Source organism: Zonotrichia leucophrys, chromosome 7, assembly GCF_028769735.1.
Source record: "Zonotrichia leucophrys gambelii isolate GWCS_2022_RI chromosome 7, RI_Zleu_2.0, whole genome shotgun sequence".
NCBI lineage: Eukaryota > Metazoa > Chordata > Aves > Passeriformes > Passerellidae > Zonotrichia > Zonotrichia leucophrys.
In genome coordinates, this window is record NC_088177.1 from 32245906 (window position 1) to 32260908 (window position 15003).

Consider the following 15003-nt stretch of genomic DNA (forward strand, 5'->3'; position numbering starts at 1 on the left):
CGTATTTCATGTCAAAGCCACCGCACTCTTTTGTCACTAATAAATATTTGAAGTCATCACAAGAGGAGTGAGGCAAAATCTCACTAATTAAATTCCCTGCCATTTTCCTTATACACTGAGTAGCAGTTACACTGCACTCACTCAATAGATTTTGAAGTATTCAAGATCTATTACAACTGTGACTAACTTGTACGGCATTAATGTCCTGTCCTTCATAAACTCTCATCTCGTAGCTCTACCATACCCACTGAGTTCCTTTGAAACACTAGGGCTGCATAACACTGGGTATGCTACTGATATGGAAATAAAAGTAACCATCAGAATGGTTGCACTAATCAAGTTTCAACTAGAAACAGCCTATAGTTACCAGCAGTCTTTTCTTGAAAGATATTTTAAAATAAATATCAGTGTTGAAAATATAAATTCATACTCTTGTTCAAGAAAGATAAATCTAGCCATAACAAGATTAAGTGTAATAATCAAGTTTATAAGGGGAAACTCTGACAGGAGAGGTAGGTAAGTCTGGATAAAAGAATCTTTATGTTTCCATCTTATCATCTCCAGGCACTTCCAGCCATCTAAAAATGGCAGAAAATACATCCTTCCCAGTTCTCTGCATCTGTCAAATTGGGCAAAACCACCAAGATTTCTGAGCAGTGAAACTTACAGCTTATTTCAATTCGTATGAAGTCTTTAATGCCAAGGTTTTCCAAGAACACCCCGGACGGGGCGGTGGTTTTGAAGAAGAAGGAGATGTCCGCGCTGACCTCGGCGTGGAGCGTGGGGAAGTGCAGGTAGGAGGCCTCCGTGTTGAAGGAAGCAGCATTCCAGAACTGCCCTGCAAACACAACCCCCTTCTCTATAGTTAATTGGCACAGGACAGCAGCTGCAGGCTGCATGTGGAAAGCCACCTTTTATCAGAGAAAGAGTCTTTTTGTAAAAAATACAACAACAACAACAAAAAAGGAACATTCTGTACCTATGGAAATTGAGAAGAGCTAGTACTCACTGTCTCCATAGCAACGCAAAGGGCCGATTTTCCAAGCAGCCTCAGAATTTGATCTGTTTGTGTCAGTGATCACAATCTGAGTTACAGGCAAATGGTCTTTGAAAACAAGGAGGCCAGTATCATTCGTCCTGGATTTTAATACACAAACAGAAAGAGACAGATTAACCACAGACAAACCCCCTAACACTCCTCATCCAAGAGAATATTTAAAAGATGCTTACTTAAAGAGCTTTTGCAGAATTACCTGGAAGAATTATGACAAGTACACACTGTTTGAGATGAATGTGTTCCCATGTAGGCTGTATGTTCACATGCAATACTGACCACGGAAGACACCATTTGGATACACAATACTGGCTGTGATGGGCTGTAAACCTGCTTCAGCTGTGCAGAACTACTGTGAAGCCAAGGAAGAGCTCTGCCATACTGACTATTGGGGATTAATGTAAACTGGGCTCTACAGGGTTTCCTCAGCAGGATGTATTTGCTGTGGATCAGGTCTAAGTCCAAGTCTGCATTTCTGCAAAGTCAGCTGGAGACAGATAAGGGTGTTTTATGCTGGCTTTATGCTTTACCCGAGCAGGAAGAAGACAGGTGATGCCTGATCCAGCCCACTGTTAGCAAGGGGAAGCCAGACAATTACTGATCCAGCTTCAAGATGGCTGGGACAGGCTGACCCTGCACACTGCAAAACCAGCTGAATTGGCAGAGTGAGTTCAGACTGAATTGATCCTTTGCACTGCACACCAGATTCAACAACTGAAATACTCAAGGCAGATTTACTGCATTGTCAAACTTCTCATGTTTGGTTAGCTGGGCTTGTTCTTAGCTGTGACTAACTTACACATGGCTGCTAGAAAGGGGAAGGAAGTTTAATTCTCAAAGGATAAATCATTTGTTTTTATTCTGAGTCAGCTGGACAAAAAGTTGTCCTCAAAATGCAGTGTGATGTTTCGTGGTAGGTCCTTAAGCCATCTGAGTGGCTTTGGCTCTGGTAGGGTACACAGATGTGCATTCATCCCACTGCTCTTCATGAACCCAGCTGAGTCCCCCAGACACCAACCCTGACCTTACCAGAGCAGAACTGCCCTTCTGAGGTCTCTCTCTATTGACTGACAATAGAGAGATGAGTGCTGTGAATCGCCATGGTGATTTTCTCAAGGTTAAGGTTTGCTGTGCATCTGGGCACATAAGTGTGGCAGAGCATCCTTCATGGAACCAAATCTCAATAGTTTTGGAGAAAGGATCTCTACCTCTGCAGAGCCCAGGAGGGTCTGGACTCAACTCACTTGTCTGCACATGGGGATGGCAACACAGCCAAAATGCCAGTAACCCCAAACTTATACCACTGCTCTTGCAGGCAGGTGTGCCTCAGGAAACAGGTATTGCTATCTGAGTGATGACACTGCTGAATCCTACCTGATCTCAGGCAAGATCCCAGACCTGCCCATATCCTCTTTGTAATGTCAGCTTCTCAGTGTAGTTCCAGATACAGGAACAAACACAGACTTCTAGCAAAGAAATAATAATCAGGACAAACACTGCAGCTGTGCTCTGACACACAACCCCAAATGTTTGCTTGGCTAAGTGCTCTACTCTGATTAATGTTAGACAAAAATAGGAGCATTTTGATCTTTTTCATAAAGGCTGCACACATTGCATTTATTTTTCATTGCTTATAATTGCATGCAGCGTAGTTAATTGTCTCATAATGCCACGGGGAAAAGGAGAGGTACCCTCTTCAACGCTAACATTTTCTTCTTGCTCCAGTGGGCATCTGACATGCAAATAATTACAGACAAAGTGCAGCAAGATGAAATTCCCAGGCATGAGGCAGAGTGAGGCCTTCAGTACTGACTCAGAAGGAAAACTATCATGTATGAATCAAAGGTACAGGGTCTCTAAATCTCTTCAGTATCACACTCATTGCTTATTGTATCAATATTTGAAATTTAGGGTAAATACTCTTAACAGATTATGAAACTACTGTGACAAAAGTGAAATTATTTAAGTATTTCTTAGGAGAATAATTAAATAAGGTATTCCAGTGATAGAGGAAGAAAAGTAGGCAAAGTGAATGAAAAAAAGGCAGAAAGATGCATAGTAATGGGACATGAAATACTCAATATACATATGAGTAACTAAGGTCGTGTTTTCTTTCTTAAAATAAAATTTTTCAAAAATTGCAAAAATATTTAGGGAGGTTTCCTAAAAAATTTATTTAAATTTAAAAATGGTGCAGTCTTTTTACTAGCTATGATCAGCATTAAAATAAAAATCAGTATCTTTCTACAGCTAGCACTCAAAATATCTACAAAAAACCATGAAATGGTGACATTTTAAAGATATCTATTCCACATCTCTGAAAACTGCATTGCTTATTAGATATTCTGCTGTACTGCATGAAGTTCTTTTATATCAAATTTTATTACTGAATTTTTACTACTTATATGCCAGTGTCACAGTGAACTTTAGTAGCATAGCTGAAGTGTGAGAGAGAAATATATTCTAGAATTAATAAAAATCCTAACTTCTTTGTTAATGCCTTGAAAACTCAATCAAGCTTCTCTTCAAACTCAAAAAGCACATTTTATGCATTTTGTTCTCTCACACATGGAAAAAAACCCTCATATAATGATATGTATTTTCACACAAGCAGACATTGAAATAAAACCTATCAGAAAAATATTCTGTCCTTCAGAGAACGTGTCAGTGTGAGGAACATTCCTATCGTTGCAGTTAATTATTATTATTTCATAGTAGGAAATAAAGTTTTTGGTGAAAGATCAACACCTAAGTGACTTCAGCTAAGAAAAGCAGAAAAGAGAGTGGAAGACACTGTGAGTGTTTCAAATTCCTGGTATTCCTTAAATTGAACTTATTTCAGACTCCATTTCTCACAAAGCACCACAATTCCTCTTCTCTATGTGCTACACCATGGCAGCCTCTCAAATACAACATATTATTCCTGAGAGAGGAGCAAAAGAGCTTCGTGTACCTGTACAATAACTTCCTGGAGGCATTGCTGTGGCACTACAAAATACAAATATACCAGGGTTTGAACAAAACATTTGAAATTTTGCCTGAAGGGGGCTTGGGGATCATTTTTCATCTACTACACTTTTCAAATAAAATTTCTATTTCCTGATAAAAAGCATCTGCACTCTGATGTGCAAATACATGATTTTGTCTTTTAAACAAAAGTAAAACCTTGTTATGTTAATATTTTTGTATTTGTTCCCAGAGCTCCTTTTTACTTTTATGTATTTTAATTTAGCACTTCACATACTTGAAACCAGATTATATTTGCTTTTCCACAGCTGCTTCTCAGGTTAGCTACTACTTTTTTTCTCCTTAGTGGATTTCACATTGCACTCTGTGGCTACTTCCACCAAGCACACCCCTTGTAAGTTAAGTCCTGATTTCACAAAAATCAAGGCTGGTTTTATCACTTTACCAAAAGGAGTCCTCTGCTCACTGAAAATGGTATGAATAAATTAATAACTTCAGAAGTCAAACTTGTGCTTACTGAACTTGGCACTTGATTTGGCACAAAACCAGATGAAAATCTGAATGTTTTGAGGGTGGAAACAACACTCAACAAACAGATGTTTTTCTGAGCTCTTTGCATAAAGGATAGTGTAAATTTGTCCTTTCCACAAGCAAAACCCAAACCAAACAAATCCAATAATGCCCTTTAAATTAAATCACTGAAAAATTGTTGTTTATGGGTATTAAATACAGTTGGATGTCATTTGTTTATCCACATCTGAAGATTAATGCCTACATCTACCAAAAGGTCTTCCTCAATAAGCTATGAGCAAGTCACATATCAAACAAATGCTCTAGTATGGATCAATTTTAAAAAACTGAAAATAATTTGCTACTAAAGGTGATAGTGCAGCAGCAGGGTCCTTCAAGATGTAGTAAAGGCAGACTCACATGTAAATGACAAATAGCTATTTGGATGGTAACATTATGAAACTATTTTTCTTCTTCCTGGCTACTTCTAAAAGTGTGCTCAACAAACCCTTGCTCGATGGTGTTCTAACAGTGTGAGCCATCATAAATTGCTAATCTCTAGGTAGCCATTTCCATATTTTTTGTAACAGATGGTAGAACAGTGGTGCTATTAAATATAATTTATTCTCATATGATCCCCTATTGGTATGTTTTTCTCTTGCACATTAATGGAAACTCTGGTGGCATCTGAGCCACAGTAGCTCAGATATTCAGTACAGATTTTCAGGAATACCATACATTTGGGGAAAAGAATACTACCATCAGCAGATGGCAAGGAAACTCATAAGGAATGGTCCTGTGACATAGGCTTCCATCAGGAAAAGTTCTGAGGCCTGTGCACGACATACCATTAATAATACAGAGGAATACATTTTAATTGCTATCCTACCCATGAGCCATATCCAAAAATGCTTTACTGAGTAAAATAATGTACATTCATGATAAACTATAAAACACCAGCACAAGGGGACATACCTAACAGTTGAAGGCAAGATGCACTGCCTATATTTGGCTGAATTAGAGATACAGAGTTTGGTAATTAGTGTAATGAACTGATTCTCGACACCTCAGGGACCTGCTACAGTCAGCTCTCTGCAGGCAGCTCTTCCTGGTTGTTGACAAATGTAGTCATGAGGCAGATATCCAAGACAACCCTGTACAGGCCAGGTCACCTCTGGCAGGGGTTATTTATGAGCTCACAGGCTCTCTGGAGTTGCCTGCACTGCTTCTCAGGGAATGGATTCAGTGAGGGATAGTGGTTAGGCAAACAAAACCTGTCAAATCTGGGCTCATCAGGGCTTCTCTGCCCTTCCAGTTTTATCACCCTGGCTCTGGCATAGCTTAGCACAAATATAGCTCATCCAAGCAGGGCTTCATTCGCTTCCATTTGGCTTTGTTCCTCCTCAAACAAAGTTCAACGTACTCATTATACCTTTGGGAGACAAAGCGGGTCTGACATCCACCCATATGGTGGAGTAATATCCACCCTCTATTTTGCTCCCCTTATCATGTCCTGTGGTTTTCCTTATTCTTCTAGTGCCCCAAAGCCACAATACAGAGGTGAATGCATGTTAATTTGGAAATGGCAAGACTCAAAGATTTAGTTGCCCAGTGAAGAAGACTGTTCTGAAGATAGAAGAGGAGGACACTCCTCTAGTTTGAGTAAGACTGCAGAATAAAAATAAAAGATGGTAAATCAGCTAAGTGTTTGAAGCAACACCATCCACCACACTTTGCTGAGATGCCTGAGCTTCTTGTACAAAATGAGTTCCAGAGACGCCTCTCTTTCTGTACAAAATAAAAAGTTGCAGAGGTCTCCAAATTCACAACGTTTCCAGGTGAATACACTCAGCAAGGTTTGGTTTGACGACTGGCTTCACTCTAGGGTCTGTATTTGAAATGGAAAACAGATTCCAGATAGAGGGACCAAAGTAGCAAAAGGACTTCAGGACAGTCATGTGCTTCACCTCAGCATGAAAGAGTTTCCTCCCCCCACTTAAATGCAAGGTTTGGAGAGCAGTAAGACCTTAACTGCCAAGGCAAGAGAATTTTGCTTGAGATGAAAGACAAACTGGGAGAGGTATTTGGAGATCTAAAAGATCTCATGATAACACTATCCTGTCAGTATTTCAGTAATGCTTTTTTCTTTAGGTCAGTTTAACACATTTCCCTAACCAAGAATGCATTTTTCTTTGAAACAGGGTGTATACTTTGAAAGACAATCACTAATATGTCTCATCTACACAGAGCTTGTCCCAACTTTTAACTATTGTCAATGTGGGAGAAGAGAAAGAGTAAGACAGAATATTTTCTGAACTAGGTTTAGCTTCAACTCAAAGCCACTGGATTTTTATGACTGTTTCCCCCCACTAGCAAGTGCTTTCAGCAGTCAGAAATCTTTCTCTTTCTTTTGGCAGCACACAGCCAAGGCATGTCTTACACTTTTTCAGACCCCTTGATTGGGTCAATAAAAAAGGTGCAGTTGCAGGTGCCTCTGCTTCCTCATCAGAGATCTCCCATTCTCCAGAAAACACCATGAAGATGCTCCACTATCCTGAAGTGACAGATTTCACTGTCATCCTACTGTGGAGTTTGGAAGCATGATGAGCCATATGGAAAAAGATAATTATCAGTACAACCGTTTAATAAAAACAAAGATGAAAAATATAAAAGCCTTCCCAAAGTAGAATGCTTAATTATAGATTCCTATTCATCTGGCCAGGGAGGCTAACTTGATGTCAAGTAAGAGCCCAAAAATAGCAGCTGGCTCAGGTGTCTGCTCAGATATCATTTAAAAGGCAGCATGCCTGGAAGTGCATATTGTGTGCTGCCATATTGCTGTACCTGGCAAAGGATTTGGCAGGTCTGCTCTCCATTGTTTATAATTCCTCTTGCTGCTCTGAGAAATTAGTAGCTTCTTCTGCACTCAAGATTTAGTCTAGGGAAAACAAATCAAAGCAAAATCCTAGCACTGTCTCCTCTTCAGGAGGATGCTTCAGCTACTCTGGAGAGTACCTACCTTGGAGCAGCATGATTTATCTAAAAGGAGCAAAAATGATTTTCTGGTTTTCCACTCTGCAGCACCCATTTTATTTCATGCTGAGGCAAATAAATGCATCTACTGCTGTCTTGTTCCTTCCACTATAATGTATAGCAGGTTAAAGTCACAGTTCAGATCTCAGCAGGTTTCAGATTCGAATGCTCGTTATATATCAGGGGGTCAGTGTTCTAGCAGGGAAACACAAAAGCAATCTTCAAGAGGCATGAAATTTCTTATGTTTAGAAACCCTCCATAAAGGTCAGGGTTTTTTAGCTTTTATAAAGCCAACCTTCAGCTTAGAATACTGCCAAAGTAAAATTTTCTCATGGATTAAAAACCTAAGCAACTGAATCCCCAAACCAATAAACAGTAGGCAGTTTATTGGAGGTAACTTGTAAGCATATTCTGTTATTATCATGAAATTAGGAGAAACAAGTAGCTCTCTGAGCTGCCAAGCTAACGATGCATGATTTCTAACATCCTTCTCCCATGAGGGTTTTCCAAAATCTAATAAAAGTGTACGCTTCCATAACTTCCTTCTTGTGGGCATTAATTGGCTTTTTCCCCTCAGCCTGGCATAAATTTTCATAGAATGTGTAATTTGTAATACTTTTGAGACTTCTCCTTCTCTGTCCAAGATGTTTGAAACACGTCTGCTTGCTCAAAATCACTGGGGGTGTGTGAAGGGAAATGGAGATAAACACTCACAGCATAGCTTGTTTAGGTCTCATTTCCTGAGGAGACTCAGCTGAAATATTATAAAATTGCATTTAACTTTCACCTTGCATTGGTTTGTACAGTCTAGTGGTGCAGTGGCCTGCAGTCTAAGACTGCAACCACAGTGTCTGCCAGCATAAACCCCTGCTCTGCTTGAGCAGAGAAAAATGGAACGTGGATTATGAAAAGAGCCAAGCACCAGCAAAAACAGATGCTCGTGATGCTCATGTGTAAACCTCGCCAAAAGCACATCTGATAACCAAACATTAAAGAAAAGACAGATTAACATGCACAGCCATCTATTCAATACAGATCACATTCATAAGCCAACATTTACATAAACATCTTCCTGAAGAAATCTCCTTAAAGCTATAATTTTTGAAAGCGAATAGTGACCCCAGGGATTCAAAGGGTCCAAGCAAATAATCACACTGTCTAGAAATCAAGCAACCAAAAAAGCCCAACACTTACAGTGACAAGTAACTTCTGATTTTTTTATGTTTTAATACCGTTTACCATTCCCTTCTACTCATTTTAAGTGAAGGTTTCACAGGGCTAATTCTGACAATGTTTCAAACACAGCAGCCTATGACAGCAAGACATTTCCTGTCTACTTCCATTATTCACAATTTCTGAACTACTCAAGGTTAAAATATCTTTTTTTCAGATAAATTACAGTAGATCCTATCAGTGAGTGGCCTAGAAGGGACACTGAGTGAGCAGAATTTTCACATGTATGTTCAATGTTTCAAACTGTACTTCCAATAACACTCATCTGGCATTTCAGTCCCCTCAAACACATTTGGAAAGTTCCCCAACTAGCTCTTGGTGGCTGGAGTGTCACTGAAAGTGCAGAGAATGACAGAAAATTGTGAGGTGGCTTTCTCAGATCCATGCAGCATCAGAGCACAACAAATGTCAGAGAACCCAAGGAAAGCTTTGAATTTTCATGCTGTGACTCTAAAACTTCCTATGGAGACTGAAGCAAAACCTACAGAAGCCAAAGAAGTCTTCCTATCAACCTTAAAAAGCTTGAGATCCGATGCAAAAGAAGATTAAGGCACATTATACTGTTTCATAAGAAAAATATGAAAAACATTTCTTGTTTAGCTGTATCTGAATTTTGCTGTCTAGGTCTCAATTTTCTGCTCTGATGTACACCTATGAAACAAGCTCATAGAGCCTTTATTCATGTAATGCTCCTGTTGATCCAAACTTTTAAGCAACTAAAATTACCTGATTTGGCATTCAACAAAGATGTTTTTGAAGCATCCCAGCAACCTGCTTCAGCCAGACGTCTTTGTTCAACATAAGAATTTAAGATGAAATCAGACGTCCAAATTCTATTTTCATTTTCATTTTTATCAGATTACACTCAAGCTTCCTGAACTGTGCAGCAGAAAAGATTTAAGCCTTCTTCCCCTATCTCCTATCCCTAACTCTTCACACAGACACTGCTATACACATGTTAAAATTATTACCATTCTTCTCTATCTGCGTCACAGTTGCAAAAATATCTCATATCCAGACAACTTTCTTCCAATCCACAGGCACACTGCTGAATGCCCGGAAGAGATCCTCCCCAGTAAAGGTGCTTCTCATTGGCACGGCCAACCCACCAAGCAAATGGCATTCCATCTGGATGAAAGGGAAAAAAGAGGGGGGGAAGGAGAAAAGAGAAAAAGAGAGAGAAAGAGAACTTGATAAGCAAACTGGATTCTCCCGAGAATGCAAAAGAGAATGGAGGTGGACATGTCAGACAATACCCAAAGAAAAGGCGCAAACTGCAAAGTAACAAACCATAAACTTTGCCCCAGGTTCCATTTTATGGAATACACGTTGAGAAAGCAATGGTTCTGTTGTAATCCCATTAGGGCTCACATGCCAGTTATCCACGAGAATCTTGGCACCACCTTTCAGCTGCCAAGACAATGGAATGGTGAAGCCACCACCAGGGTCTGCACCAGCTGTGCCCAGTGGTTTTTGTGTGACACTCGGGGCTAGATCTGATCACTGAAGGAGACTGAAACCAATTCTCCTGCCACAACTCACACCACACAGATTGAGCTGTACCACACAGTATTGGACAAGGACCTCTTGTAGTGTCAACTGTCAGGATTTCTTACCTTAGGAATCAGATATGAAGAACAAAAATCTACAAAAATAACACACTGACTGATATATTACTATGAACTTAGCACAGTTCCTCTCAAAAGTAAGACTAAAATTTCTATTGATTTCTTAGGGAGTAAGATTAGAAATTTTAATGCGCTGTCCATGGATGGAATTTGCAAATGTAAAGTTAGATAAGATATTAAAAAAGATAGGACGTAAGTGGGAAAAAAATATTTTCCTGCTTGGGAATCAATTTATCTCTGTGAAGCTATTTTCTACCTACAGGAGCTTTAAGATTTATGTATTTATATAAACCGAGACAGTTTTTTTGTTCACATTTCAGAATCCATTATGCATCAAGCATTAAGTATTAATAGTCTGATAGAGTAAGCAGAATCTGATGTAATGAAATTCACAGATGAACATTTTCTAAGACTGACTTTGTCTTCCAGCTCAGCTAACTTTTTCATTGACTCCTTAATCCTTAAATCAAGAAATGTAATCAGTTACACATACAGGTAGATGGCAAAATTTAACAAAACTGACATATCAAGATTTTTTGATCAAAGGAGCTTGGAAAAATAAACTGTAAGGCTAATGAAGAAAGATGCATCAATTTATTCTTCTGCTTTTCTAACATTACTAGTAGGGAGTATTTCTCATTATACAAGGCAAGAAAATCTAAATTATGAAATGCAATCAAGGTTAACTGTAGAATGTAGGAGACTAATTAAAATGAGTTTTAGAATCACTTGGCAAAATTAATTCATATTTATTTTTCTTCTAAGCTTAGACTGCTGAACTGTAAATTCATAAAAAAAGGAAGATAAAAAATAGGAAGAGCAACTACATTCTCATGATACCAACAATTAAGACATGACGAATTTGACCAATACCCAGAGGTATTCATTAGAAAAACACAATCCAAGTACATCTAAGGATTCATCTTACAAAAATGTACACATTCATTATAGGCCTCATATTATTGTCAACACATTTATATTTTTTTTCTTTTCTATTCAGCTGATTTTCTTGCAGAAGTTGATTGCTGGAGCCAGTGAAACAGTTCTATAGTATATTATTGGGAAATTACTCAGTACAGCTTGAAATAGTAATGTTAATTGAATAAAAGGGTGATTTGTCTAGAAGTAGAAATAGATATACAGAAGTGATTAATCTAATTTTAAAAGTGCCCATTCTGGAAAAAAAAATATTTAGATAAAGATAAATTCTTCAAGCCAACAGCAAATAACGGTGCTCATTAATCAAATACAATCTGTGTCAGTTTTCTTTGGTGGAAGCCATTATATACTTAAACATAACAGTGAAATAAGCAATCCTTTGTGTGTATTAAGAATAAGTAATTTCCTGACATCTTTTTCAGATCTGTTGTTATTTGTTTCATTGAGCAATACCAAGCAAACACATGCATATTCAGATTTATGCTACAGACTGGGGAAGTGGTAGAAACACCACAGTTTGACTCATTTAAAACTAAATTAAATACAGTGCTAAAAAATAGAGCAGTCAACATTGTAAGAAACAATCTCAGATTGTCAAGGGAACAGGCTATAGAAAAACAGTGTATTTTACAAAATTCTATTTATTAGGCAGAGTTCTGACACCTTTACCCAAGACAAGTTGATTTTTTACACTAACTAGTCTCCTAGAAATCAATTTTAGTATTAAGTAAAATTATACCCTGATTCTTCAAAACTGTTTTGCACCTGTTTAGTTTTTAACACATGAGAAATCAGAGCTTTTCAGCAAAGCTCTTCCAAATCTATGGTACTTAACCAACACCTGCAGAGTTTAGGAATTCTGAAACTTATATTGTATGTCATATACCTGAAATATTGAAGTAAATCAATACTTCACAAACAATGCCAATCAATCTGAGTTCTTTCCAGAAAGTTTACACCATTATTCCTTGGCAGAGCTGGAGGATGTCTTGCACTGAGTCTGGCCAGCTTGTGCTGATTAAAATTCTTTCTTCTAAGTCTGTAGATTTGTTGCAGAATTTTCACTTCTGTAATCATGCTACTACAATTTTTTCAAAGCATTATCAATTCTCCACCACCTCAAAATGCATTAATTTCCCTCCTCTGGTGAATCCACAGACCAAATCAATGACATTTAGCAAGGATTTAAAATGACCCCATCACCTTATGGTAACATAAGTCAGTAGAGTTCTACTTTAATATTTCTAAGCTAAAAAGTCCATTAATAAGAAGTGCTACTAATTCTTCATTATGTGCTTACCCTGCTCCTAGCAACACATCATTTAGTAAAAAACGTTGTCAAAAGCCTACTGCACAATTAAAAGTATTATTTTCAATGTTTTTTTTTCTTTCTATTATTAATGGGAAAAAATCCTCTGTAAGAAAAAAATTTCGATGTTGTCCTTGAACTCCATGCTATGGTTTCGAAGGAGAATATGTGTGAAAAAATATCCCAGAACAAGCAAAACAAGCAAGTGCCAAGTGAATGAATTTAACAGTGATAGAACAGTGACGAATTTCTCTACAATGATTTCCTTCTGCGCTGCTTAAACTGCCTTAGGAAGATTTCAATTTTGATAACAAAATCTTCAAAAAAGGCAATTTTTGGGTTGTATTTCCAGCAGTGGACAGGATGACAGTAATGTCATTGTCTGGAAGCCTCTAGAAACAGTTGTGATATTTACACCACTGTTTTTTACAATAATTTAATGTACTATTATATTAAATATAACATAAGCATAATGTAACAATATGAATAATTTAATGATAATAATATTCCAACAGCATTTATACACATTATATGCATATCACTGTGTGTATAAACTCCAAAAAACTTCTGTGGACTCAGTTTGCCTTTATACAGTCAGAAAGTCTTAGTACTGACTTTTATGTTTATATAGCTTGAGCTAAAACAAAGCCATGCATTTTTAGAAGTATTATATTTAAAATATTTGTCAGATTTGTCTGTATGATTTGTCAGTTAGTTCATGCTATGGCAACAAACAAAAGTCTAATTATGGAAACATAGCAAGATAAATTGGATCCTGTGTTAAACTCCTGTGCTGTGTAAACCTAAAGTCTGACACAGCACTTACCCCTAAGACAGTCAAGGTTTTTGGGGTACCCAAGTTATTGAAACAGCTCAGTTAAAGGTCTTTCTCACCACCACTTCAAGTCAATTTATTTGCATTTGTCTTTTGAAACACTGAAAGCATATTGTACTCAAACAACATTGTCTTGGCCATTTTCATGTTCATTTTGTCCTCAAAATTCAAACCAAGTTAAGCAGAACTGAATTTTTAAAATCTTACATCTATAAATTTTACTGATTAAAATGTAAATTAATTTATATCTATACTGTTTTCTCTTAAAAGGAAAGATTCACATATCAAGAGGTAGTGAAAATTAGGAAAATGCTGATTGTAGAATTACAGAGAGCAATCAAAGCCAATTCTTTGAAATCTCACTCAAAACCATTAAATATCTGTTTGCACTAACCACCTCAACAATATCAAATCCTGCAAATGGCTCACCTGATACATTAAAAATATGTGAAACAAGCAGTTAACAGATTTTTTTCATGCATATGTCTGTATATAAACACATACCTATGAAGCAATTTCAACCTCATTTCAACCTCACAATTCAGAGGCCAAGTCAGAGTACAAATTATCATCCTAGATAATAATTTTTTAAAGGCTCTTGAATAAATGGACAAGGCAGTGAGAAGGGAAAATTGACTCAATATTTTTGCAACAGCTTACCAAGACCTTGTTTGCCCACACCAACTTTTTTTTTGCCATCATAACATTTTTACAGCTTTTTATACTGGAATTTTTAACATTCAACTGACATAAAACCAGATTATTCCTGTTTGGCCTTTCAACAGAGGAAAAAAAATACAGTTTTGATAAATCAAATAAAAAGTATTTAAAATAATTCTGGACAAAAAAAGGGAAAAATTGGAGAAATATTCCACACTTAGTTGAAAGCACATAATTAATACCTTCTTAGAGGCTGTTTGTTCGGTGAAGTCACAAATCAGTATTAATGACTCAGGATCTGTATTAGTTTAAACAACAACTCCCACCACTGGGAAAATAAACTGATAACTCAAAGCAGGGTGAGCTCAGGCTGTGCTGCATTAACCACAGTGTGCTGCTCATTCTCTGAAGGGGATGCTGAGATTTAACACTGGAAATGCTGCTCTTTGGTTCCCAACCCTCAGCAAGGGTCTCGCGGCTCTGCCCCTGCCATGTGGAAGCAACACTCATCCCTTGAGATGTCAGGCTCTCTGCACCTCACAAACAACCCTGCTTTCAAATCAAGATCAGGTTACCTTGGGAAAAATGTAATATGGACCAGGAAAAAATGAGAATCCCCAATGACATGGGTCCTTTGAACACTGTTTACTCAGTGAGCCACCAAGTCACCCAGTTGGTTTTGTACCACACTACTCTGCTTACATGGGGACACACACCTGTGTTATGCCTGTCTCATCTTTTTTCAGCACAGACACAATGACTATCTAATTCTTCCTTCCTTTACTTTAAACCTTCCCCATGGCAATCATACCGGTTTCACAGTTCTTTTTCTCT

The 15003-nt window shown here is 37.7% G+C and overlaps 1 protein-coding gene across 2 annotated transcripts in view; it reads right to left on the bottom strand.

The window, feature by feature from the left end:
* The window catches only part of CNTNAP5 (contactin associated protein family member 5), a 267969-nt gene that overhangs the window by 47966 nt on the left and 205000 nt on the right, over nucleotides 1-15003 (bottom strand). For both annotated transcript variants that reach the window (XM_064718412.1, XM_064718411.1), the window contains exons 15-17: nucleotides 9770-9926; nucleotides 1010-1137; nucleotides 668-838 (exon numbers count right to left, since the gene is read on the bottom strand). In XM_064718412.1, coding sequence (XP_064574482.1) covers nucleotides 668-838; nucleotides 1010-1137; nucleotides 9770-9926 — 456 coding nt within the window. The remainder of the gene's footprint in view (nucleotides 1-667; nucleotides 839-1009; nucleotides 1138-9769; nucleotides 9927-15003) is intronic.